This window comes from Colletotrichum abscissum (assembly GCF_030869225.1).
Source record: "Colletotrichum abscissum strain IMI 504890 chromosome Unknown Scaffold_6.1, whole genome shotgun sequence".
Taxonomy (NCBI): Eukaryota; Fungi; Ascomycota; class Sordariomycetes; order Glomerellales; family Glomerellaceae; genus Colletotrichum; species Colletotrichum abscissum.
The window spans coordinates 942,892-965,279 of NW_026850503.1; the positions used below are offsets into that span (position 1 = coordinate 942,892).

The window sequence follows — 22,388 nt, forward strand, 5'->3', positions numbered from 1 at the left end:
ATGGGTTACGACTATGCGCTGGTGTAAGTGATCCCACCGTTGAGCTCTTCTTCAGCAACACTTTGCTCATCCCTTGCTAGGCACGTCAAGTACACCATCCCTTTGGCGGGATTACTCACTTTCATCTCATACCCTCTGTTTACGCGCCTCGATGTCGTGAGGACTCTCTTCATCGTCACAATCGCTTTTACCGCCACGATTCCCTGGGATTCGTACCTGATCAGAACCGGCATCTGGACATATCCCCCAAACGCAGTGTTGGGACCGACCCTCTATGACATCCCAATCGAGGAGCTATTCTTCTTCGTCATACAAACGTACATCACCGCTCAGCTCTACATTATCCTCAACAAGCCTGTGCTTCATGCTCAGTACCTGAACTCCCCCGCCACGCTCCCGCAATGGATAAAAACGGCGAAGCCTCTCGGCCAGCTAGCCCTCTTCAGCAGCGTCGTCTTAGGCGCATGGCTGATCGCCAAGGAGGGTGAAGGCACCTACCTGGGCCTGATTTTGGTTTGGGCGTGCTCCTTTGCGCTTCTCACCTGGACTATCACGGCGCAATTCATTTTGGCTCTGCCATTGGCTTGCGCCGCTCTACCCATCCTACTGCCCACCATCTATCTATGGGTCGTCGATGAGATGGCCTTGGGCCGCGGCACCTGGGCCATTGAGAGTGGCACAAAGCTTGAACTAAAGCTTTTCGGCAGCCTCGAAATCGAAGAAGCGACCTTCTTCCTTGTCACCAACATGCTCATTGTCTTTGGCGTGACAGCCTTTGACAAGGCCGTCGCGGTCTGCGATGCATTCCCAGACAAGTTCGACAAGCCAGCCGACGCCCTGTCCATGTCATTGCTTCGAGCTCGTGTTTTCCCCTCATCTCAGTACGACATGGAGCGCATCTTGGGCATCCGCCAGGCGGTCACCAGACTGGCCAGAAAGAGTCGTAGCTTCCATCTCGCCAGCTCCGTCTTCCCAGGCCGCCTACGGATCGACCTGACGCTGCTGTAAGTAGAGTTCCAGCGCCCCAAACCTAAATGTAACCCTATATCGCTGACCAACTGCTCCTCTCCGCAGCTACTCCTACTGCCGTCTAGCCGACGATCTTGTCGACGATGCCGAGACCCCTGACGAGGCCGCATCCTGGATCTCCAAACTCGACCGCCATCTAAGCCTGCTCTACAAGGACCCCGACGCGACTTCGGCGCCGCTCGCCGCAAAGTACGCTGCCGAAAACTTTCCAGAATCAGCTCTCTCGGCTCTGGACCTCCTCCCCTCATCGCTCATACCCCGCGAACCCCTCGCCGAGCTCCTCAAGGGGTTCGAGATGGATCTCTCCTTCAGCAAGGACACCTTCCCGATCACGGATCCCGAGGATCTCGAGCTCTACGCTGCCCGCGTTGCCAGCACCGTCGGACAGGCCTGTCTCGAGTTGGTCTTCCGTCACTGCCAGCACAATCTGCCCGATTACATGCAAGCCTACCTCCGCAACACAGCGCGCCAGATGGGCCTTGCGCTGCAATTCGTCAACATTGCGCGCGACATTGCAGTAGATGCCAAGATTGGCCGCGTCTATTTACCCACATCCTGGCTCAAGGAGGAGGGCCTGACGCCCAAGGATGTTCTCGCGAATCCCAACAGCGAAGGCGCCGGCAATGTGCGCCGTCGCATCCTCGCAAAGGCCTTTGACCACTACGGGGAGGCGAGGAACTCCATGAAGTGGATTCCCTCGGAAGCGCGCGGCCCCATGGTCGTCGCCGTGGAGAGCTATATGGAAATTGGCCGGGTTCTCATGCGCAACGGCGGCGCTGCAGCGGACGGGAGTGGGCGAGCTACGGTACCCAAGTCGCGTCGCATCTGGGTTGCTTGGAGCACACTCATGACCGCTTAGATTTGATTCCGCACCCAGAACTGGACTTTGGGGGGTTTGCATTCGCGTCTTAGATCTGTTTGGCCTTTTGTTTGGTTTCTCCTCTCCTTCTCCTCTTTCCCTCTACCCACTCAGGCCCTTTTGATGGCGTTGATAAAGGCATCACGAATAGACAGCATGGCGTCCATAGGAGTGGTAGCAGTATGACATAGACGTGACCCAGGATGCAAAAGGCGCGTTTCCACGCCGCTTTCTTCGATACTAGGTCCACGATGAGATGCAACTGTTTCGTGTTCCCCACAGAGATCGATCCGTCCGATCGAAGCGTCGTAGCAGTGACATCACGTCAAGCTCCGTGGTCCATCCAGATTGCTCGAGCCTCCAGGGAGCTATGTAAGCGAGGATCCGTGCGTGGCCTGTGGTCCGGACATCTGGCCCAAGCTCCTTCACCGAAATTCGGCCGGCTTACCGAGTCGCTGTGAAGACTTACCGAGAAACCAGGGACCCAAACGAAGATAGCTAGGTCTCCACCAAAAATAGAGCCTCCATCGACAACTGCTCAAATCGCCAAGTTTCCCTCTTCACCCACCTCGACCCATCCAGGGGAACAAGAGCCAGCACGTTTCCAACCCAATTGAGCCGGTCGCTCGAAGAGCTCACTTCCACTACATCAAATCACATGCGCCTTTTCGTAGAACTTCGACAGATAAGCCTCTCAAAATGATACCCAGAGCGCCCGCCCGCCGTCTCCTCCGGGACATCGTCCCCGCGCACCGCATCGCGCCGCGACCCTTCCTCCGACCCTTCACATCCACGCCCTCCTCCCGCCTCCAAGCCCAGCGCCCGCCGCCGCCGCCGCCGCCTCCCATCGCGCAATCCCCTCTCCAAACCCAACAACAGCAAGCCGCCGCCAACGCCGCCCTCTCGAACCTGTCCCACCTCACCCCAGCACAAATCACAGCCCTCCTCTCGACGACACCACCGTCAACACTACCGGGAGGAGTAGGAGGCATTCCCGGCGGCCCTCCTGGCTCACCTGCCGTCGTAGCAGTCCCCTCCGCCGCCGGCCCTTCCCGCCGCTCAATCCTCCTCCGCCGCGCCCTCTGGGCCCTCTTCTTCTTCGCCCTAGGCTACAAGCTCACCGACGACCAAATCGCAACCATCCGCTTCACGGCCCCCTTCCTCTACCCGCCCGTCGAGGCAGACGAGCACCAGATCCCCCTCTTCCGCGCCCACGCCACCTTCCAAGCCATCGAAGACTACCCCATCCTCCAGTCCCTCGTCCCCCGCATGCCGCCCAACACCGACCCCGGCGCCGCGGGGAACCCGATCCCCCAGCTCCCGACCTCGGACTGGGAAAACTGGGAACCCTACCGCGACTTCTCCCCCGAGCGAACGGCGCACCACCTCTGCGCTGGCCCGGCACTGAATAACCCCAACGGCCTGGGCCTGGTCAACATTGTGTTTCGGCACAAGTACACGGGCGAACTCATCCTCGCCATCATGTTCGGACAGGGGACGTCCGGGTGGCCGTCCGTCGTGCACGGCGGGATGTTGTCTACCATCATGGACGAGGCCATGGGTCGGCTCGCGGCGCTCAATTTCACGGCCAACACGGCCGTCACGGCCAAGCTGGCAATGGACTTCAAGGTGCCTGTGACGCCCGGGATGCTGTATATCGTTCGCGTGGGTAAGGCGCTGCCGGAGTGGCAGAAGGAGAGGCCCGACGAGGAGGATAAGACGGATCGCAAGCTGTGGATTATTGGGCGGATGGAGGATCCGGATGGTGCTACTGTCGTTGAGGCCAAGGGGCTTTTTGTGGTGCCCAAGGGGATTGAGGTGCAGCCTCTTGGTGGGAGGTTCTAAGCTTGGGGGGGGAGGGAAGGTTTTGTCAAATGTAGAGTTTGCTGTTTGAAGAGGAGGAGGATATGAAAAGGGGGTAAAAGTATGTCAACGTGCATTCAGTGGCGTTGCAAAAGGGATATCAGCCATCTCAGTTGCCTCTGGCCTTGAAGCTGAGGCGAATCAAAGGTGGGAGCCGGAAGTTACTGAAAAGTAATATGTATCGATAGATGTGGAACTCAAGAAAAGAAGCAAAATAGACAAAACTCGTGATACCTCAAAATCAGTTCAACATACCAGACCCATCATTCCAACGTCCTCTATCACCCACCACCTGACACTTTCACAAAGATCAACATCGCGAGGCTTTGATTCGCCTACGCAGTGTCCCGTTCACTGAGGACATCACGTAGGTACTTGATATATGGTCGGATTCTTTTGGCCCTGATCTTCCAGGGAATTAGTCGAGTTGACCTCAAATAGACAAGGCCGCGTCAACTTCCGTATTGTGATCAGACGTAGTAATACTTGGCCAGGTATAAATCTTGAATTCCAACAAGCCTTGATCACCTTACAAGTAGTAGGTGCACGTAGTGCGTTTGTTAATTAGGTGACAAACCCAACCCGCGAGATTGCACTGGAACGTAGTGGTTCAACATACTAGTTTATACATAAGTAAGAAAGCGCTATGCACGATTCGTACGTGCGTAATATACACTACCTGTAAAGGTCCGCCATTGCGAGTGTTGGTAAGGCTTTCCACTGCGCAATCAAACTGCTTCACACTCTACTACAACACTCCGGTCTCATCCGTCGTTGAAGAATGCCATAAAGTTCTCTGGAAACACCGCTACCAAGACATATTGCACCCCGCACCGCGCTATACCAAAGCATGAACCATCTCTGCGTCGTTCGTGCTCCACACCCAGCGTGTATCAACGTGGTCGGTTGTTATTTCATAACCGTAACACACCTGCCAGAGATACTAGCATGTTGGTGAACATAAGGTCAGTGTCGGTTTCTAGGCAATGGTGAGCGGCGACGGGCAATGATGGGCAACGATCGGCAGCGATGAGGGTCAAGTTGCCAATACCGCTCCCCATCTCTGCCGCGAACCCTCCTCCTGCACCTACAGAGGACCTACGACTGTTGTAAAGACGCCGCTGTTGTCCACTGTGGCCGCGGCTGATTGTTTGCCAAGGGGTACATGTTGGCAATGTGGTAGGTGTTGAAACCTCCTCCCCTGCCACCTCCAAACGATCCACGACCCCCTCGGTAACCTCCTCCACTTCCGCCGCTGCTGCCGTCACCTCCACCTCGGCCACCCCGTCCGCCACGATAACCACCGCGGGAATCGCCACGGAACCCGCCATTTCCTCTGTTGGTACGGTATCCCTGGGGGCCATTGGGTGGCGACCTAGATGAAGAGTGGCTTGTCGAACCTTGGTCTGAAGCACCATTCGAGTGACCGTAGCCTCCGTTAGAGCTTCCTGATCCTGGTGGAGGTCCTCGTGATGGCCCACCGTTAGACCCGTTACTCTGATGGGAATTGCCTCGACCCCTTCGGCGATTGTTATACTGCCTCCTGCCAGTCTTTGGTTTCCCTTCCACCGAGAAATCAATCTTCTTAATGGGGTCTGTAACCATGACATTCTTATTCAAACCGAGACGTTCGAGCTCATCTGCCGGTGTAGTCCAGAGTTGGAACACATTCTCCAGCTTTCCAACCTTTCGAGTTTCAACAACCCAAGCCTTGACGTACTCTCCGTCTTTGTCATAGTCGAAAGCTTGCTTAACAGGATTGAAGATCCTGTTGTCACCACGAGGGTCATTGCCGACGCCAGCAACATACTGCCAGTTGGACCAGTTCGAGCTGACGTCGTAGTCGACAAGAAGATACTCGTACCATTCGGCTCCGTACCGCCAGTCGATACCGAGATGCTTGGTTAAGAAGGAAGCCACGTTTTGACGAGCTCTGTTGGATGTGTAGCCAGTGTGGTACAGCTCGCGTTGCGAAGCATCAATCAACCCCATGCCGGTGTTTCCCTCAAGGAACCTGTTCAGGGTCTTTTGGATCTCGTCCGGCGAAGCACCGAGGTTGTCGTCCGAAACCACGTGCTTAGGGTCCGCAGACTTCCACTTAGGTGTCTTGTCGGCCTTGAAGCCAGTGACGCGGAAAAGCTGTCCTCTAAACTTCTTCGTGCAAAGACGCATGTAGTCACGCCATAGAAGTTCGAATCGCACAGCCTTGGTTCCGTCATTTTCCCCCTTCCCGTAACCTGGCGTATCTTTGAACTTGGCATCCTGTCCGTCTTCAAACTTGACCAGAGCCTCATGGATCTGGCGTCCCGTCAAGCATCCCAGTGATAGGTAAGCTGAAAGTTTGGTGCTGAAGTCGACTCCGAGCAGGCCGTTACGAGTGTCCTTGTAGCTAGACATGGCGCCTGACTTGACAAGGTGATCCAAACGCTCAATTCCGACATCCTCGCCACCGCTGAACGGATGAACTGAAGTCGCCTTCTCTGGAAACTTTGGCTCTTGATCGAAGGGACACTTCAAGGGCGTAAGAAGACCAGACTCCAGGGCATCGTAGGTGGATGGGATCTGGAACGGTGCTTGCTGGGGAGGGATAGCGGAGTGCTCAGGAAAAGGTGGAAGGGAACCCTTTGCAGGGCGAGCCAGCGTGGGTCTCGGTTTCTCGCGGAGCGGCTCTTGGGTCTTTCTGAAGGCTGTGAAAACGTCTGCGAGGTCGCTGGGGGTTTTGAAGCCGAGGTCGCGGCTGTTGAAGAGAGAATCGTTAGGATCGTAATTTCTTGTCAAGCGGAATACACTTACTCGTCAATAAAGTATTTCTCGTCCAGCCAGGTTTTGAATTCAACACCGTGCTTCTCGCAGGCTTTGGCCACTGCCTTCTCATCCTTCTTCTCTTCAATAGCTTCTTCCTCGACCATCCAGACCGCTCCAACCTTTTGGCGTTTGTCTGCGAATCCTTGAAGAAGGTCGCCAACGACATCACCGAACCTGCCTGCGCGTAAAGCCAGGCCACTTCCTACGCCTTCGAGGGATTCCTTGACATTCCAAACAGACTGAGCAATGAACTTTGTTCGATGAGGTCCACACCGCCAGAACTTGCCAATCTCGCTGCGAGCTTCTGGGTAAGGGGACTTGCTTCCTTCGCGTAAGAGGCCGGAAATCTCGATCTGGTGTGCTGGGAATACGTAGACAGGGAGAACATGTGTGAATCCGTGGTCAGACGCGGTTACGAGATGGTGAAGAATAGGATTATCCGCAATGCGAAGATCGTGCCGGAGCAGGTAAATGAGGATATTGGACGCCGCCATCGTAGATAGATGCTCGTCGGGTATTGCTTTCTAGTAAAAGCCGGGATAGGAAAGTCGAGTTCTTTCGTTGCAGTGTCAGATAGACACTGGTGTTGTCTTTGTAATTTGATGGAGTGTTCGTTTGTGTTGAGACCAAGGTTCGTTGGCAAGATAGAGATCAGGAGACAGTGCCTCAAATGGAAGTTCTTGAGAGGGAGGGAGTGGGTTAAGACAAGTTTGCGTTGTTAGGAGTCTAAACCAAAGTCATGGCGTAAGAGAAGCCGTTAGATCTGCTTTAGCTCCCGACCAGCTGGGAAAGAGACTAGTCTTGGAGTCGCCACAGAAAGTGCAAAGATGATTTGCGGGCGAGTTGCAAAGAGGTAGTAGGTAGAAGGGGGAGGTTGACTGGAAGGGAAGGGTAGGCGAGGAGCGGGAGACAGGGTTCCCCTTAGGGCAAGGAACAAGCTAGGAGAAACCTTGGGGTCTGGGTCTCTCGAGAGAAGGGGGGGGGGGGGGGGGCGGGGGGGGGGGGGGGGGGGGGGGGGGGGGGGGGGGGGGGGGGGGGGGGGGGGGAGGGAGGGGGGGGGGGGGGGGGGGGGGGGGGGGGGGGGGGGGGGGGGGGGGGGGGGGGGGGGGGGGGGGCCTGGGAGTGGAAGGGAAGATGAGGTTAGGTCGGGGCCGAAGAGAGAATGACGCAGCAGCCGCTAGTCCAGGGGTCCTGCCGCGATGCGATGGTAGGGTGGTCGGATGATGAGGCTGCAAGAGAGCTACGGCATCGACTTTTAGGTTAGACGATCGGGAGTGAAATGGGAAAGTAAAGTAAGAGTATGGAGTGGCCAGAAAGAGAGAAGGGGGAAGGACGATCTGTCTCTTTGTAATAACAAAGGAGGAACAGGAACGGAGCCGCCTCTGGTTCGGGTAAGAAGGGCAGAGTTTTTTGTCCAGTTGAGCAACAAAATCCCGGGGCGTTTTACTTGGGAGTTCAAGCTGGCCGGAGCACTGCAGAGAGTCGTTTACGCAGTTCTTGATGAACACTGGGACACAATGCAGGGTCGAGCCACCGTCCCAACTGAGCTGAACCCGGAAGGTTCACGACGCAAGCTCGCTAAAGGGGTGGAGTACTATGCAGTGAGATAGGCACCGCGTGCTAGAAGGAAGAAAGTTGATGATAGACTTGACCGTAGGATAGTTACTGTTATCCCGAAATTTGATCCAGCAAGATAGATGAAGTAATATCGAACAGACTGAAGGACGACAGGTTGTACGCAGTCAGGTACGTAAAGAAGACATGGATGGAATGGACGTCGTCGGAAAAAGAGAATGGTAAAAGGTCCAATCAGTTTGCACGGACAAACCGCCGATGGCTTAGAGTAGTCATGACGCCTCCTCTCAATGTTCTCCTCCTCGACTGGCAAGCAGACAGACTAAGTCACATTGGACCCTGAAATTTCATGATCCCTCCGAGTCTGGGCCCCCCCGGCCACCCCCCTTCCCAGTCTGTTCGGGTGGCCGCCAGATTTGGATTTGCCATGCATATCCAAGAGACAGGAGAGCCTCGACAGGAATTGGTACATTTGTCTGCGAACTGGAAGGGTGTTCTTGCCTGTCGGCCGATTCTGAATGAGGCAAGGAGGACAGCCTTGGTGGTTGCCGGGGTCAACTCCGCGACTCCCCGACCATAGACAGAAGTGATAAGATACCTAGAATCTGACAGTTCACACATATTGCGTAAGGATGGGAGGCAATTTCCATGGTTGAAAAGGCTGAGACGTGGCACGGGGAGTGCGCTGGTGCCGGCACATAGCAAGGAGCGAGGAGAAAGGGCCGCAGGATTGCATGGCGATGGTGAGGACATGGGAAAGATGGATAGCAGTGCACCGAGATCGAGAGGTACTTCTGATGCAGAGATAAAGTCCGGGGTTCCAGAGATCGAGTCCACCCGGACGGATCCATGGGACTAGTTTTAGTGGAGACCACCTCTACGTACCTTACTTTGTCGGTACGTATATGCTGCCCTACCAGGGGACCACACAACCCTCAGGCCACCGACAAGCCCAGCACTCCCAGCACTCCCAGTCACCTCACACCTCACACCTCACTTGCTTACCTCGCGTTCCTACGGATATTCCTGCTGCTCGCCTTTGTCACATCTCTGATTCATCGAATTCTGCTTTGCCTTGGACAGCAATGGGATACGAATACTCCCGAGTCCCAGAACTCCCAGCTGCATCGCCCCTGGCATGGCACTGCATGGGAATGCACCGTCAAGGCTGCCGAAAGAGCTTACCAAATTCAACACCCTTGACCATCTCGCTGTGTTCGCCGACGCAGATTCCCAACCACGATGTTCCCTGATCCATCGGACTCCATCAGCAAAAAGAAGAACCACCCGATCGATGCCATCGTCGTGTGTCAAGCTGTAGCAACCGAGCATCGCGGGCAGAGCGCAAACCCATCTGCAATCCACCTCCCTGCCTGTCAATGCAGGTCGCAATGATCTTGGAGCTCGGTGCGGATTGCGGCTTCTACCTGGGAATATGATGAATCATCGGACACCACTAAACGTTCCCGCTTTGTTCCCAGACTCTGTCTTTGGCTCTGGTGCCGTCCGCCATCGCCGCCGCCGCCCCCTACTACGGACACACGCCCATTACACGCCACAGCCACTCGGCCGATCCATTGATGGATTGGGAATGACAGCTCGGTACGAGAGCAGAGCCTCCAGGCTCCAGACTCCCGACTCTTCGCAAGCTTCAGCGCCTTCATGGACGCTATCGAGTCAGTCTCCGCTTTAACTCACGGTATCAACACTGCAGTCTGCGCGGCACTTATTTCGCGCACAACTTATTTGGAAGCTTTGGTATTTGCCTACCCTACGCCCCTCCCTTCCTCCCTCCAGAGAGCCAAAAACAAAAGAGACAGATTGTTGGTTGATACTTTCAAGCCTACTTTGAGTCGCTCAGCTGAATGAATATGCAGCTGGGCACCCTGTTTCGACAAGCTCCAAGACCTCGAAGATGGACTGTTATTCGTCAACATCACACCAACCTCCAGCTGAACCAGGGTGCCAGCTCCAGTATTTTCTGAGCTAAAACTCGCTGGCGTATCATGCGTTCTGACAAGACTCTTCGCTTGTTCGTCAAGGTGCACATCGTTCCCAACCCGCTACTTGTATCATTGAGCGTATAGATACGCCATCTGGGTTGCATAACGCTGGCCGTGGTCAAGTCGAGTCATAAGAGGAAAAAGAAAGTTAACCATTTTCCGAGGGAGGTTCCAAAACTCATCTGCTAGAAAGCCGCACTTCGCGATAGCTCTCAAGCGGCGGTAACCGGCCTCTGCTCCCGCGTGCGCCAAAGGCTAAAATTGCCTTGCCTTGTTCACATATTACTTCCAATGAAATGGTCCGGGGCTGATACACAACTAGGTGCCGGAACTTGAACCCCTGGCCAGGGCGACGACTCCCTTCAACTCGATCTGCGTTCAGAGCTTGGCCGCCCGGCATCACAGCTCCAGGAAGTTGCAAGTTTGTTCAAGTTCTGGCAAACGGAGAGTAATTGTGATGGACAGTGACAAGCCAACCGCGCTTCCTCAGCCTGGCAGTCAGTGCTGCGCCGAAACCCCCCAGATTACTTAGCCAATGACGGCCGTCCGCGCCAACCCTCGATCTGCGGGTTCGATGCTCAGAGAGCCATACTGATGGATCGGACCGGGTATCTGCGTTGGTGGCCCTGTGGTAGAAATGCCACGCTCTGCTTGGTTACGGCTTTTCCGACGGCACCGATTTGTGCTCCCATTCTAGGCCCTTGATCCTGAACTGGCAATCGTGTCGGAGATTTCCACACCACAAAACGTGCGTTGGCTTAGTGCTTGGCTCTGAAGCAAACGGCGCCCCGCCGTCACCTGCGAACACCTGCTGTTGCACTGCAGTCGCGGGTTTCACTTTTTGACAACGTGGATGTCGTTTCTTCTTCCAGAACTTTGAATGCGACAAGGGGCGCGCTACAGCATGCCTCGCGATGCAAATGAGTAGCGGCAAGGCTGGTATCGGAAACCCACACTCAACACCAAATGCTACACGAGGGGCCTAGACTCTGAGGAAGGAATTGCCTTTGCGAAGGAAGCCGATGTCGAATCGGCTCTGTGCATCTCGCTGCTTGCTCACAGAACATGACACCTATGCCATGCCGTCGATGCAGATGTCGTAGGGCAGTCTTAACCATCGAATTCTTCCGACCGATATTACTCTGCCGGGCCGCAGCTTGTCGAACGAGGTCTCATTCCCGCGCCGAAATTCTAGGCCCGCCTATCCCCGGTGACACCCGGGCGAGGTACCGGACTCGGACTTCCCGTCCCACATTTCATCGACATCCGGATTGGGGTTGCGAAGCCGACCTAGGAAATATCATTGTCTCACATTTCCCAACGACAACGACTTTCATTCCAGACTTCAAGTTCTCCATGCCACGCACGTCACTGCGTGCTCGCCGCGCTACAGCGATTTCGAGAGCCTGAATGTTTTCACCTATCGCGTGCTTACTTACCTATCCCTGTCTGCAGGTCTTAGACTTAACGCCGCTGCAAGGACTCGTCCGTGCCTGGCATGCGAACAGGTTGGCAGAAGAAGTCTCGACCGTGACCGACTCTCCTACGCGTCATTAGCTCAGATTCTAGCCTCCGTTCACCCGCACATTGTCTGGTAGACTTCAACTTTCAATTTTCTGTCGACATTGAATGCGTTCACGGTGCCTCGCCAGCTTGGTAAGATTAGCTATAGAACATTTCCCAAGCTAATGAACATATTTCAAGCTCAGACACTGGTTTATCATCATGTCTGGGGTGCGGCGGCTAGAATTGCGGTAATCCTCACCTACCCCTCTCCACCTCTTCGAATCGATAAATGCATGCGCATTCGCTATTCGCGGTTTTTCTAAGAGATTGCTCTCTGCCTTCTGCCTCCCATTCATTCTAGGTAATCTGATTAACCAGCCTGATACGACTGAACGTTCGATGATGGGCCTGGGCCCCAGATGTGCATGTCCGGAAAAAGAAAAGAAAATAAGGAGAAGGATCGTCCCCGACGATCATCGCCCAACCGTCCTCTGGCATCATCAGTTTCAATTACCTCCGAACCAGGTCTCTGGAGCCTAGGCAATGCATCCGTCATGTTTATAGCCGATGCCAATCAAGTGCGATATCATGAATACCCATAGCATTTGCCTGCTATTTCCGGATCGCCATGTGGCTGCTCTACGTTTGAAAAGTCTAGGCAATCTCGATGAGCGAGTGTGCCATCATCCAGACGTCTTTTCTGACTACTGGCAGGCAGTTATAGTCGAGCGATCTTTTCCTTGCGCAGTTGTTGATATCACCGTGTCAGCTCGACCAGGCCACGGGGCGTATGTACCAGGCCGATGCTGAAAAATGCCCATCGATTCCATGGAAGAGCTCTGATGGCACGATGGATTACAGTCGGGGGCCACGCTGCAACATAGGAATTCTCCGCGCAGTCGAGTCGAGTGACGTCTTAGTTGAAGTGGCGATTTCTCGCGTATGTGTGCTTCTCGGCTGCCAAAAAAAAGAGACGCTAAAACTCCACTTCTTCTGGGCCAACCTTTTTTTCCACCGGTGATCAGTGGCGGCTCTCCCCGGAGCCGAGATGACCAGCCCGGGACTCTGATGGCACGCATGGCTTAGGTAGGTGCCTGGTGACGACATGGGCAAGGGAACCGCATTACAATCAAGGTGGGAAGGTCCTCGTGGCATTGCGCTCCACGAAACGGCAGCAAGGGCCGGCCCGGTGCTTTTTTCGATAGCTTAAACATTTAGAGATCTCGTTCGGAAGGAGTGGGATATGAATCGGCTGGGTTCCGATGGATCGCTTAGCAGCGGCTACCCTGGCGAATTTCCCAGATATGATGTGATGGTCCTGTGGTACCGGCCTGTCGTGGCTGTCACAGGTCTCACGTAAAATCCGCCAGTGTAGACGGGAAGCTAATTCGCGATTCCTTGCGTATGTTGGGGATCTAGTCCATGATTTCTTGGACCGCGATCACGGGGGTTATTGCTCTAGCCCGACGACGGCATTCGTGTTACATGAGAGCGGTATCTTTTCGAGTGGTAGCATGATCGCTCAACATATCAAACCTTTCCCTAGATGCAGGTGCTCCAAGCAAAGGTCTTCGCCGTTGTGCCATACTACATCAATGGCTCATCCTTTTATCAACGCACAGTTGATAGACCCGTAAGAAGTGGTGCCTCAACCGTAAGGTGACTTGACCAGCAGCCCCTGGCTTGGCCACGATCTATGTCTCTACTGATTGGGAGACATTTCAAATTCATAGCATATCTCGAAGCAGTATGGTGTTTGAACAGTTGCGCATTGAGAAGGCGGAACCGTAGTTGTCGAGGAAGTAGGTTTGACGGAGATACGAAAATCCCAAGGCCGATTGTGGCAGTCATTCTACTTTATGCACTCTATCCCTTCAACTTCGAGACGGCGGCAATATATTTTTACGTCCTTTCCTGAAGGAGAACACTGAGTTGTGTAGCATTGAGCTGACCCTATTTCCCTTGAATCTGTCTATAAATGACATCGAATAAGGTAGAATTAGAGAAAGGCGGGAGACAGAAATTCCGACGACATCTAGTAGTTGATGCAATAATAGCAGAAAATTTGAAAGCCCGGGGTATAGACGTGGAAAGAGGAAAACAGAATGCAAGAACCAACAGCTAACACGAACACTTCCACCCCCAAGCAGCCACTACGACGACTGTTGACTCGAAGACACCTCAGGACGCAACCAATCAAACGTATCAAGCAAATCAAAGTTGAAATCAAGCTGCGTAGAGAAATCCCAGTCCATGGGGACGTCCAGCATTACCCCGGCGGGCAACCCGCCGTCGACGGCGGACGAGGCCGACGCCGCGGGGCTGTTGAGCGCCTGGTCGAGGACGCGCTGGATGATGACCTTGCAGTCGGCGCAGAGGTCGCCGTTGGGCGCCGTGGGGCTGACCCAGTCGAGGAAGCCGACGAGGAGGCTCAGCTTCTGGATAATGCTCGAGCGGGAGACTTGGGGGTTCTGCGGGTGGTGGCCGCCTTGGAGGGTGGGTTTTAGGAGTTCCATGCAGAGGATGCCGCCTCCGGGAGCCGCGTAGGCCATCACCTAGTTGAATGTGTAAGTGTTCGTCGTGTTTGTTCCCAAGTGCAAGAGGTATTGGAAGAGGAAGGATGTTCCGGGGGGGGGGGGGGGGGTGGGGTGGGGGGGGGGGGCGGCGGGGGGGGGGTGCGGGGGGGGGGGGTGGCGTGGTTTTGTTTGTTGTTTGTTTTTGTTTGTGTGAGGAGGGGGGGGGGGGGGGGGGGGGGGGGGGGGGGGGGGGGGGGGGGGGGGGGGGGGTCGACACGTACGAGCCATTCAAAGTCACCGTTCATGCAAGATAGACGATCCATGTTTGTCCAGAACATGAGGGTCTTGGAAACCATTTCAAAGCTGACAGACAGCAATGCGCCGTCATCGTGGCCTCTTTTCGCGAGTAACCGCTCGATGAAGAACATGTTTTGGAGGTGTTCCAGCTTCATGATGAGTCGGGTGTACAGTAACGAGATGTCGAGTTTCCTGTTCTGCACGTCTTCTTCTCTCAGAGTCATGATATCGGGGAACCCAGCAACAGTCCGAAGTTGTCTTTCTTTGATTTCTCTGGAGGATGAATATTAGCAACGTAATCATGTATTTCACGTAGACAGGTGTAAGTGACAACTGCCACAATCATCACTCACAACAACGTCTCAACCAGCGTCACGGAACCCTGTCCGAGCGCGATCTCGAATATTTCGTCCCGGATATGTGCAAGCATCACGCGGGCCCGGACGATGGTGGCAGAGTAGAGCTCGCCCTTGGTGTTCCATCCGTTTTCATCGAGTGCGGCGACATGGCGCGCCAGCGAGGCCTCGTCGGAGAGGAGGTGGTCGTCCTTTAGGTCCAGAGGCGGTGGTGTGCGCGCGTATCGGCGGCTGATGAGAGGTGGTCGGCCGGCGAATGAGGCCAGGACCTTGTCTACATAGAAGACGTAGGAGAAGAGTTTGCGCTTGATCTCGGAGCAGACGGTTGGTTTGTAGCCTGCCCCCGGCGCCGCTGCGACTTCGTCGTGGAAGCCGAGGAATGTTGATAGGGCTACTGTCTCTGCGTGGAGTTGCCAGCAAGCGAAGCCTACGACGAAGCTTTAGTAGGCATTCCTGCAGAGATTAAGATCACTGTTTACACCATTGGTAGGGATTCAACCAGCCTTCGAGGGTTAAAGTAAAGACGTGAAAGACGCGACTTACTAGCATCGCCCGAGAAGAGCGACTCGATGATGGTGCGCTTCGAACACATGAAGAGGAGCAACGTGTTTCCCCCACTACCGGCAGCCTTGGTCAACTCTATACAAGCACCAAGACAGTACCGATACTGCATGACCACCTTCGTCCCCTCATCCACGCACTGAAACCGGGAGCCGACGTCCGGCCGGTACGGTCCGAGATAACGAGCCGCCAGCTCCAAGTACACAAACATCACGCCCAGTGACTCCCATCGCAAATTGGTGCCGGTGAACTGCGCCATCCACCTGGCCGGGTCGGACTCCTCGTCAGATAAGCACTTTGCGGTGTTTCCGCAGATAGTACGTGCAAGCGCAGTGAGCTGGGCATCATCTGGCCGTCGGCCGTGTTCGCCGGCGGGAAAGTACTGCGGAAACGTGTTGTACAGCGATATCATCATGTGTTTTGCCGCTAGGCGGATCCACCCGTCGCTCGGGCTTAAGTGGCTGTCGAACAGCTTGAGCCCCGTCTCGCGGTCCGGGACGTGGCGTAGGATAGTCAGACATGTTTCGAGCGCCTGAGCCGTCAGGGGCGGAGAGCACTCGAGCCCGCAGTAGGCGGTAGTCCCGATCTCCCCGATGGGCGCCGCGCTGGACGGCTGGAGCTGCTTTAGACTTGAGCGAGTCTCTTCGTAGATGCCGCAAAAGGAGGTGAAGCCGAGGTAGCCGATGCCGAGGACGGCCGGCGTGACGGCCGGAGTGGCTGCCGTGCCGGCCGAGTCCGGGCTGGTGGGTAGACTTGCAGGGATCGAGGGGCGGTGCTGGGTCGTGGATCTCGCGGGCGAGGTTGTCGCTGTTGCCGTTGATGCCGTCCGCGATACCGCCGTTGGTCTTGGACTTAATTGCGATATCGGTATGACGGTGGGCTGAAAGTTCGAAGTCAGGGGAATAGACGGCGCTCTGGAAGCACGACGTTGCTCTCTCGGCCGGGCCTGCCTTGGAGTTTCGTTTGATGTTGCCGGATTGTCACCGAGGATGTACTCGCACACCTCCCCGGGACGCTTCGACTTTCTGCATCTGTTGCATATTGGTTGCGCGTGATCGCAGGCTACTTTGCGTTTTCGGCACGGCTCACAAGCCTGCGGCCGCCCGTTCTTTCGGAGTAAGAGCCGGGGTGGTGTTTGCGTTGAATCCATCTGGGGGAAGACAAGAATTCTTCTCCTTCACTCAAGGGAACCGATCGAAAGCCCGCAATGTACCCGTATTACAAGGTTGAATGTTTCGTAAGAGAAACTTCGGGAAGTGAATTGGAAATTCTCATCAACAACACGGCATCGGCTCGACTGTTGACCGCATGAAGTTGGTGATGTGAAGTCTCGGCTTCGGCTTCGTGGGCACGGGCGGTTGGACTCGGCTTCGGAAGTGGAACCTCTCAGCCCGTTCGTCCCCACCTCCTCAAGCCGTCGCACGATGACTAAAATCTCATCTTTTGACTCCTTCAAGACCTCCACCCTCTAGCCCGACTTGACTGACCGAACAACGAACAAAACCTGAAGTTGAAAGTGACTGGTCGTGCAGGTCTAGCCCAAAACGACTGGCCGTGCAAGCCTCTCCGCCAAGGGCCTCACCAACCGAACGATGCAACTTTCAGCCCCGAGGATTGGGAACGAGGCGTGATTGGTTTTAGGAATCTCCCTCCTAGGTCGGAAAGCCGGCGGGCACCTCCACTTCGGCAACGATCCCCCCGTCTGACCCCCCGTCGAAAACAGACACTAGCACTGACAAGACTTGTACCAATGTGAACATTTTTGACCTACGACTCACAAACCGCGCCCTTTGACATGATGCCATGTACATTGGACGTGCATTCGTGCCATTGAGTGAGTCAAAGGGGGACTGGCCTTGCCGAAGCCGCGTTTGCATTGGAAATCAACATCAGGCTCGTGATGTATAAAAGACGCGGCCCACGACCTCCTTCCCGGGGTCTTAGATCTAAACCGTATATTAGCAAGCAAATCAAGCACGACATTGAGTACATTACAAATCCATTGACGATACCTCAAAGAACCACCAAGTCAACGACCTCGCCGTTCTACTACTACTACTACTCCCCTTCCTCCACATGAGTTCCATCGAATCTCAGCAATACCTCAAGGCCATCCTCCGGGACAAGACAGACAACAGCAAGACAAGCGACAACAAGAACAACAGCAGCACGATGTCTGGCTCCTTCTACGAATCAGCTTTTGTGATCCCTCACATGCAGGCTTCTGCCATGCCTCGTAGGCCTCGCCAGCCTGCACCGGCACCGCGAGCAACTGTCGGCGCCATGTCCTCAGAGTCAACGCTCGTCGACAAGGACGGCGTTCCTGTGATGTCCAAGGAGAAGAACGAAGCCAACGGTGACATCTCTGGTAAGTTGTCTCACTTATTGCAGTCTACTCTTCTTCGAGTCTCCTATCTCATTACCTTCGGCCTCGTATGGCCTACCGGTTACTCTGATCAGGAATGTCTGGCTTCAATAACTCTAGGACCTAGTTCTCTAACGTAGACTTCTACAGGTTCATCATCGTCGAGCAAGAATCTACTCAAGCGTCTTTTGAAGAAAGCTTGAGTTATTTTTGCAGATACAAAAGACTCAATTGGTCAGACAATTCGCGCTCTACCGCGTCACATGGAACTTTGGAGCTCCGGGCTAGCGTCAGCCTCCTGCTGATCCTTCTACCCTATTACCACGACTACTGCAAATCACTCGAGCGCTCATATACCCGTAACGGGCGCATGGCTGCAGTCTTACATCGGACCATATGCATACACGTTCTTGCCAAGCCTGGTGGTTTCCATCAGATGACCAGCCGCACTTGCGCTGTTACCAGGTTCATTTGGCCAATAGTACGACCATGCATTGATCCTGCACCGCGACTTTGTGCTCCTTCAAACACATACACTCTTTAATTATAATCCGACATCCAACTCGATGCAGCTGGGAGAGTGCACGTTGGCTTGGGGGCCAGTCGGCTTGATATTGCCTCATTCTGTCTCTTACACTTTCGAAGCCGCGGAGGACAGGGTTGAGCTGAGTGTAACCAAACATTGCGGCTCTTGATGAACATTATGACCCTGGGAGATGAAAGTCAGCCTGGAATAAAGTTTTTGAGTCGGAAAGACCACAAGGGTTGGTTTGGCCTGAGCCTCCAAGGCCAGAGTTTTCACGCAACGCCTCGTAACCTTTGCGACTGCAACTTGTTTTCCATGGTAGTTTAGACTTCTACACAATCAGAAAACAGATCCCGTTTATTCATTCAAACCCTATGAGGGTCACGAAATGTGAAGGTTTTGAGTTGCAGCACACAGTCCTGGTTGTCATTTACTCAGTGCCTTTGGCAAAACGCAGGTCAATCCCTTCAACAATCGCTTGAATGTCTGATCAGTCGTCCTGAACTTTCAGTCACGCCCATCATGATCTGCCGGACCATTCTTCTCCCTATGTTGTGCATGGCATCGCTTTTCAGCGTCGCACTTGCCCAAGCATCTCAACGTCCTTCTCTGGATAATGCAAGGGACCCCCTCAACTGGTGCGGCCAGGATGAGAAGGTTCATGCGATAGGAAGAGAGGACGACTTGGCCGCTCTTGAGGCATTCTCTAAGCGCTCCTTGAACACTGAACAAGCCTCGATTCACATACCTATCAATGTCTTCCTGGTCGGAACGGAAGAACAGCGAAGTTCGGTCAAATATGTAACTATCCCACCACCTTCTCATGAGAGGAAAACCCCATGACTTCAAGTCTTCCTGCGAACGAATATACTGACTTGGATTATTTATCTAGAAAATCGAAATCCGTCATATTGGGACCACTCTCAACGAAGGCTACGCTAAGCACGGCATCACCTTCGGCCCGATCGAGACATACGAGGTCGCCAACGACACATACGCCAACATGAACCACATGGAGCACCGGCATGACAAGACCCGGGAAATGCAGAGAGCGCTTCGCATCGGTGGACCTGAAACGTTGAACCTCTACATTGTGCCGAAATTGGATACAGGCCTCCTTGGATACGCCGCCTTTCCCGACTTATTGACAAATCCTTTCGGTATCGTGGGAGCAACAGGGACGTGGTTCGATGGAGACGCCGTCGTCATCGGCCACAGCGCTCTTGACGGCACTCTGTTTGCAAAGGCCGTGATTCACGAAACGGGACACTGGCTGGGGCTCTACCACCCGTTCCAGGGCTCCTGCAAGATCCCCAACGGCGACTACATCCCGGACACGCCGCAGTCGCGGCACGAGAACTACGCGTGTAAGGCCAAGGACACGTGCCCTGAGTTCCCGGGCGAGGATCTGGTTTGGAATTATATGGCTTACTCGTCGTGGTGAGTTGAATCTTCCTGCGCACGTGATGAAACGGTGATGCTGATGGTGAATGCAGTGACAAGAACCTATCTTTCACCCCAGGCCAAGCGTAAGTAACAATCTACGTCTCTACACCCCCAATCTTTGACTGACACATTGTTTCGTAGCCTTTTCATGCGTCAGTCTTGGTACAGTTTCCGCGACCCCAAAACCAGAGACCTTCCCGCCGAATCGCGAGTCCCTTATCGAACGACACCTAACAAGGATATGATTGTCCGTTCAAGATTTGGAAATGCGTAGTTGTTCCGCGCGTCTCAACTGTGTGCGACAGGTTGAACAGCGTTTGAAGCCTGGAGGACCAGTCCCGACAAAATGGTGCGAAAAGGAAGTGTGCGGAACGGGCTGTAGTGTTGATGGATTGAAGGTTTCTTTAGCGAGCCTGGCTGTGAGTACATCAAGCAGAATTCAAACCTGAGAATGAGGCGTGGTCTGGTGTGAGGCTAGTCAAATTCAACTTCTGCTACTTGCTGCGCTTCTTTCCGTTCTTCACTTGGAACCTTATAATCACGGATACATCTGACTTCGGTTACATGAGCCTTAGTCCGCGATGCCGTGCAGCCCCACTCCGGCTCCGGCCCAGATCCGCGGGCCGGAGCGACATCGGAGGTGGCCTCAAATTCACAATCGCTAGAACCATGCATGCCTTTTTTCTTCTTCCTTTTGTCAAGTGATGAGTTCCTGTTTGAGACCATTTCCGTTGCCTTTGAGTACGAATGAATTGTTGGCGGCATTCACTCAAACAATACAAACGTCGAACCGAGCCTGTATCTGGCCAGCGGGCCTATGCCTCCAAGTGGTAGACTTTGAGAGCTTACCACTTGGAGAGATGAAACCGCCTAATTGTAACAAGACGATTCTCATGGTGCTATATGCCTGGTCGGAGGGGCAATATTTCGCTGAGAGATAAGAGCTCAACTGAGCAGGCCTTACAGAAAATCGGCTTCAGTTGTAATCACCTAGAGGCTTTCGGTGTCAAACAGTTTCTTCACATGCCTTCGATAAACTTTGAACTTCCCTTTCCGAGGTTACACTGAGGCTATAGTTGTACTTGAGCCAGGTCATTATTCAACATAAATGAACGAGAGGCAAGCCAGCCAAACTGACATGTACGCCTTTTGGCTGGTTGTGGCCGTTGTGACTAGGATTTCCCGCAGTGGTAGGGCGTGGCTCTAACCAGACCTGGGTACTTGTTAACCCCGCTGTGGGATGTCCCACTCAGCCCCGCGAATCTGCTATGAGGCCCCCCACGTCAAGTCGAGTCTTTTTCAGCTTCACTTGCTTCTATTACTTCAGATAGCCATTTGTCACACTTCTCATAAGGACTCAGAAGTCCAGTTCTCGGCCGTACTCAGAAAGTTTGATTGTTGGTGTCCTAGCTGAAACGCAAGTCACCGAGCCACTCACTACTGCCATCTCATCTCACCACCCGAGAAACAGCCTTAATTTCATCTACAAACTTATCCTTCATTGTCACTCAATCACTTTCACCTGCGCAGCCTAATATGGCCGACCTCATCGTAACCCAACACGGGTCCGAAAAGGAAATCAAGTTCGCCTCCTCAACACCCGCCCAGCGTGAGGCCGCATGGCGCCTCAACGGCGTCTCATGGGCCCCTCCAATGTCCCTTGAGAACTACATGGCCCGCGAAGTCGCGCTCTCTAAGACGGCCCTTTCATCTCAGTGCAACTACTACGTCCTCTTCAACCCGGCTGACCCCGAACACATCATCTCATCCTGCGAAGCAACCGCGAAGACCCTCCTTGTCCGCGATGCCTCCTCTTCGACCCCCCGCGAGGAAAAGGCCTACGCCATCGCCTCCGTTTACACTAACCCGACCTACCGCAGCCACGGCATGGCAACGCGGCTACTGAACAGCCTAAAGGAAGCCATGGACGCCGACTCCAAAGCCAGCGCGCTCTACAGCGACATTGGTCTCACATACTACGCCCGCCTCGGCTGGGCCGTCTACCCGTCACTCCAAGTCTCCCTCATCCCGGACGATGCTTCAGTCCTACGCAAACCCGACGGTGTGCGATACCTCGAGGAAAGCGACGTCCCCGCCTACTGCGAAAAGGACGTCAAGCTCCTAAAGAAGAAGCTTGCGAACCTTCCGGAGGACGGAAAGACGCACGTCGCCTTCGCGCCCTCGGCCGACCAGATGCTCTGGCACTTTACGCGAGACGGCTTCATGGCCAAGCAGCTCGCCGGTCGCGAGATTACGCACCGCGGGGCGGCTACCGTTGACGGTAAGGCGTGGGTGTACTGGGACCACGACTTCCGCGAGAAGAAGCTCAAGGTCCTCCGCGTGGCTGGTGACCCGGAGGCCGACGTGACCGCGCTGCTGCAGGCTGCGGTGATTGAGGCCGCCGAATGGGGGCTCGCCAAGGTGCTGGTCTGGAACCCTGATGAGGGCGTCTCGGCTTCAGCCAAGAGGGTGAGTGACAGGACTGAGGGTGCCGTGCGAGTCGTCTTTGACGAGAGACTCGATGGCAGCATTCCCAGTCTGCGGTGGAAGGGCGAGGGTGAGGTCGTGTGGGAGGATAATGAGTATTATGCGTGGTGCTAGATGGCTATGGGAAAGCATATCATTGATGATCTCATTAAGTTGCGGTTTCTCCATAGATACTCAAGAGTTTTGGGTGTCAA

At 54.5% G+C, this 22,388-nt stretch overlaps 8 protein-coding genes across 8 annotated transcripts; 6 read left to right on the top strand and 2 right to left on the bottom strand.

Moving 5' to 3' along the window:
- CABS01_03305 (squalene/phytoene synthase) lies at positions 1 to 1,888 on the top strand (the record flags this gene model as incomplete). Its single annotated transcript, XM_060536681.1, has 3 exons — positions 1 to 23; positions 81 to 1,004; positions 1,075 to 1,888. The coding sequence occupies 3 exons, from the start codon at positions 1 to 3 to the stop codon at positions 1,886 to 1,888; spliced, it is 1,761 nt and encodes a 586-aa protein (XP_060392600.1).
- A 699-nt stretch (positions 1,889 to 2,587) lies between these two features.
- Positions 2,588 to 3,733, top strand: CABS01_03306 (thioesterase; the record flags this gene model as incomplete). The annotated part of the gene is made up of 1 exon (XM_060536682.1): positions 2,588 to 3,733. The coding sequence occupies one exon, from the start codon at positions 2,588 to 2,590 to the stop codon at positions 3,731 to 3,733; it is 1,146 nt and encodes a 381-aa protein (XP_060392601.1).
- Positions 3,734 to 4,849: 1,116 nt separating this feature from the next.
- Positions 4,850 to 7,050, bottom strand: CABS01_03307 (DASH family cryptochrome; the record flags this gene model as incomplete). Its single annotated transcript, XM_060536683.1, has 2 exons — positions 4,850 to 6,488; positions 6,545 to 7,050. The coding sequence occupies 2 exons, from the start codon at positions 7,048 to 7,050 to the stop codon at positions 4,850 to 4,852; spliced, it is 2,145 nt and encodes a 714-aa protein (XP_060392602.1).
- A 2,323-nt stretch (positions 7,051 to 9,373) lies between these two features.
- On the top strand, positions 9,374 to 9,824 carry CABS01_03308 (uncharacterized protein; the record flags this gene model as incomplete). The annotated part of the gene is made up of 2 exons (XM_060536684.1): positions 9,374 to 9,464; positions 9,517 to 9,824. The coding sequence occupies 2 exons, from the start codon at positions 9,374 to 9,376 to the stop codon at positions 9,822 to 9,824; spliced, it is 399 nt and encodes a 132-aa protein (XP_060392603.1).
- Positions 9,825 to 13,793: 3,969 nt separating this feature from the next.
- Positions 13,794 to 16,520, bottom strand: CABS01_03309 (fungal specific transcription factor domain-containing protein; the record flags this gene model as incomplete). Its single annotated transcript, XM_060536685.1, has 4 exons — positions 13,794 to 14,195; positions 14,438 to 14,726; positions 14,807 to 15,236; positions 15,353 to 16,520. 4 exons carry the CDS (start codon positions 16,518 to 16,520, stop codon positions 13,794 to 13,796), a joined length of 2,289 nt encoding a protein of 762 aa, XP_060392604.1.
- Positions 16,521 to 17,446: 926 nt separating this feature from the next.
- On the top strand, positions 17,447 to 17,938 carry CABS01_03310 (uncharacterized protein; the record flags this gene model as incomplete). The annotated part of the gene is made up of 2 exons (XM_060536686.1): positions 17,447 to 17,738; positions 17,886 to 17,938. The coding sequence occupies 2 exons, from the start codon at positions 17,447 to 17,449 to the stop codon at positions 17,936 to 17,938; spliced, it is 345 nt and encodes a 114-aa protein (XP_060392605.1).
- An 845-nt stretch (positions 17,939 to 18,783) lies between these two features.
- CABS01_03311 (metalloprotease 1) lies at positions 18,784 to 19,981 on the top strand (the record flags this gene model as incomplete). The annotated part of the gene is made up of 4 exons (XM_060536687.1): positions 18,784 to 19,062; positions 19,154 to 19,701; positions 19,758 to 19,790; positions 19,849 to 19,981. The coding sequence occupies 4 exons, from the start codon at positions 18,784 to 18,786 to the stop codon at positions 19,979 to 19,981; spliced, it is 993 nt and encodes a 330-aa protein (XP_060392606.1).
- A 1,262-nt stretch (positions 19,982 to 21,243) lies between these two features.
- CABS01_03312 (uncharacterized protein) lies at positions 21,244 to 22,308 on the top strand (the record flags this gene model as incomplete). Its single annotated transcript, XM_060536688.1, has 1 exon — positions 21,244 to 22,308. The coding sequence occupies one exon, from the start codon at positions 21,244 to 21,246 to the stop codon at positions 22,306 to 22,308; it is 1,065 nt and encodes a 354-aa protein (XP_060392607.1).
- Between the last annotated feature and the right edge of the window lie 80 nt (positions 22,309 to 22,388).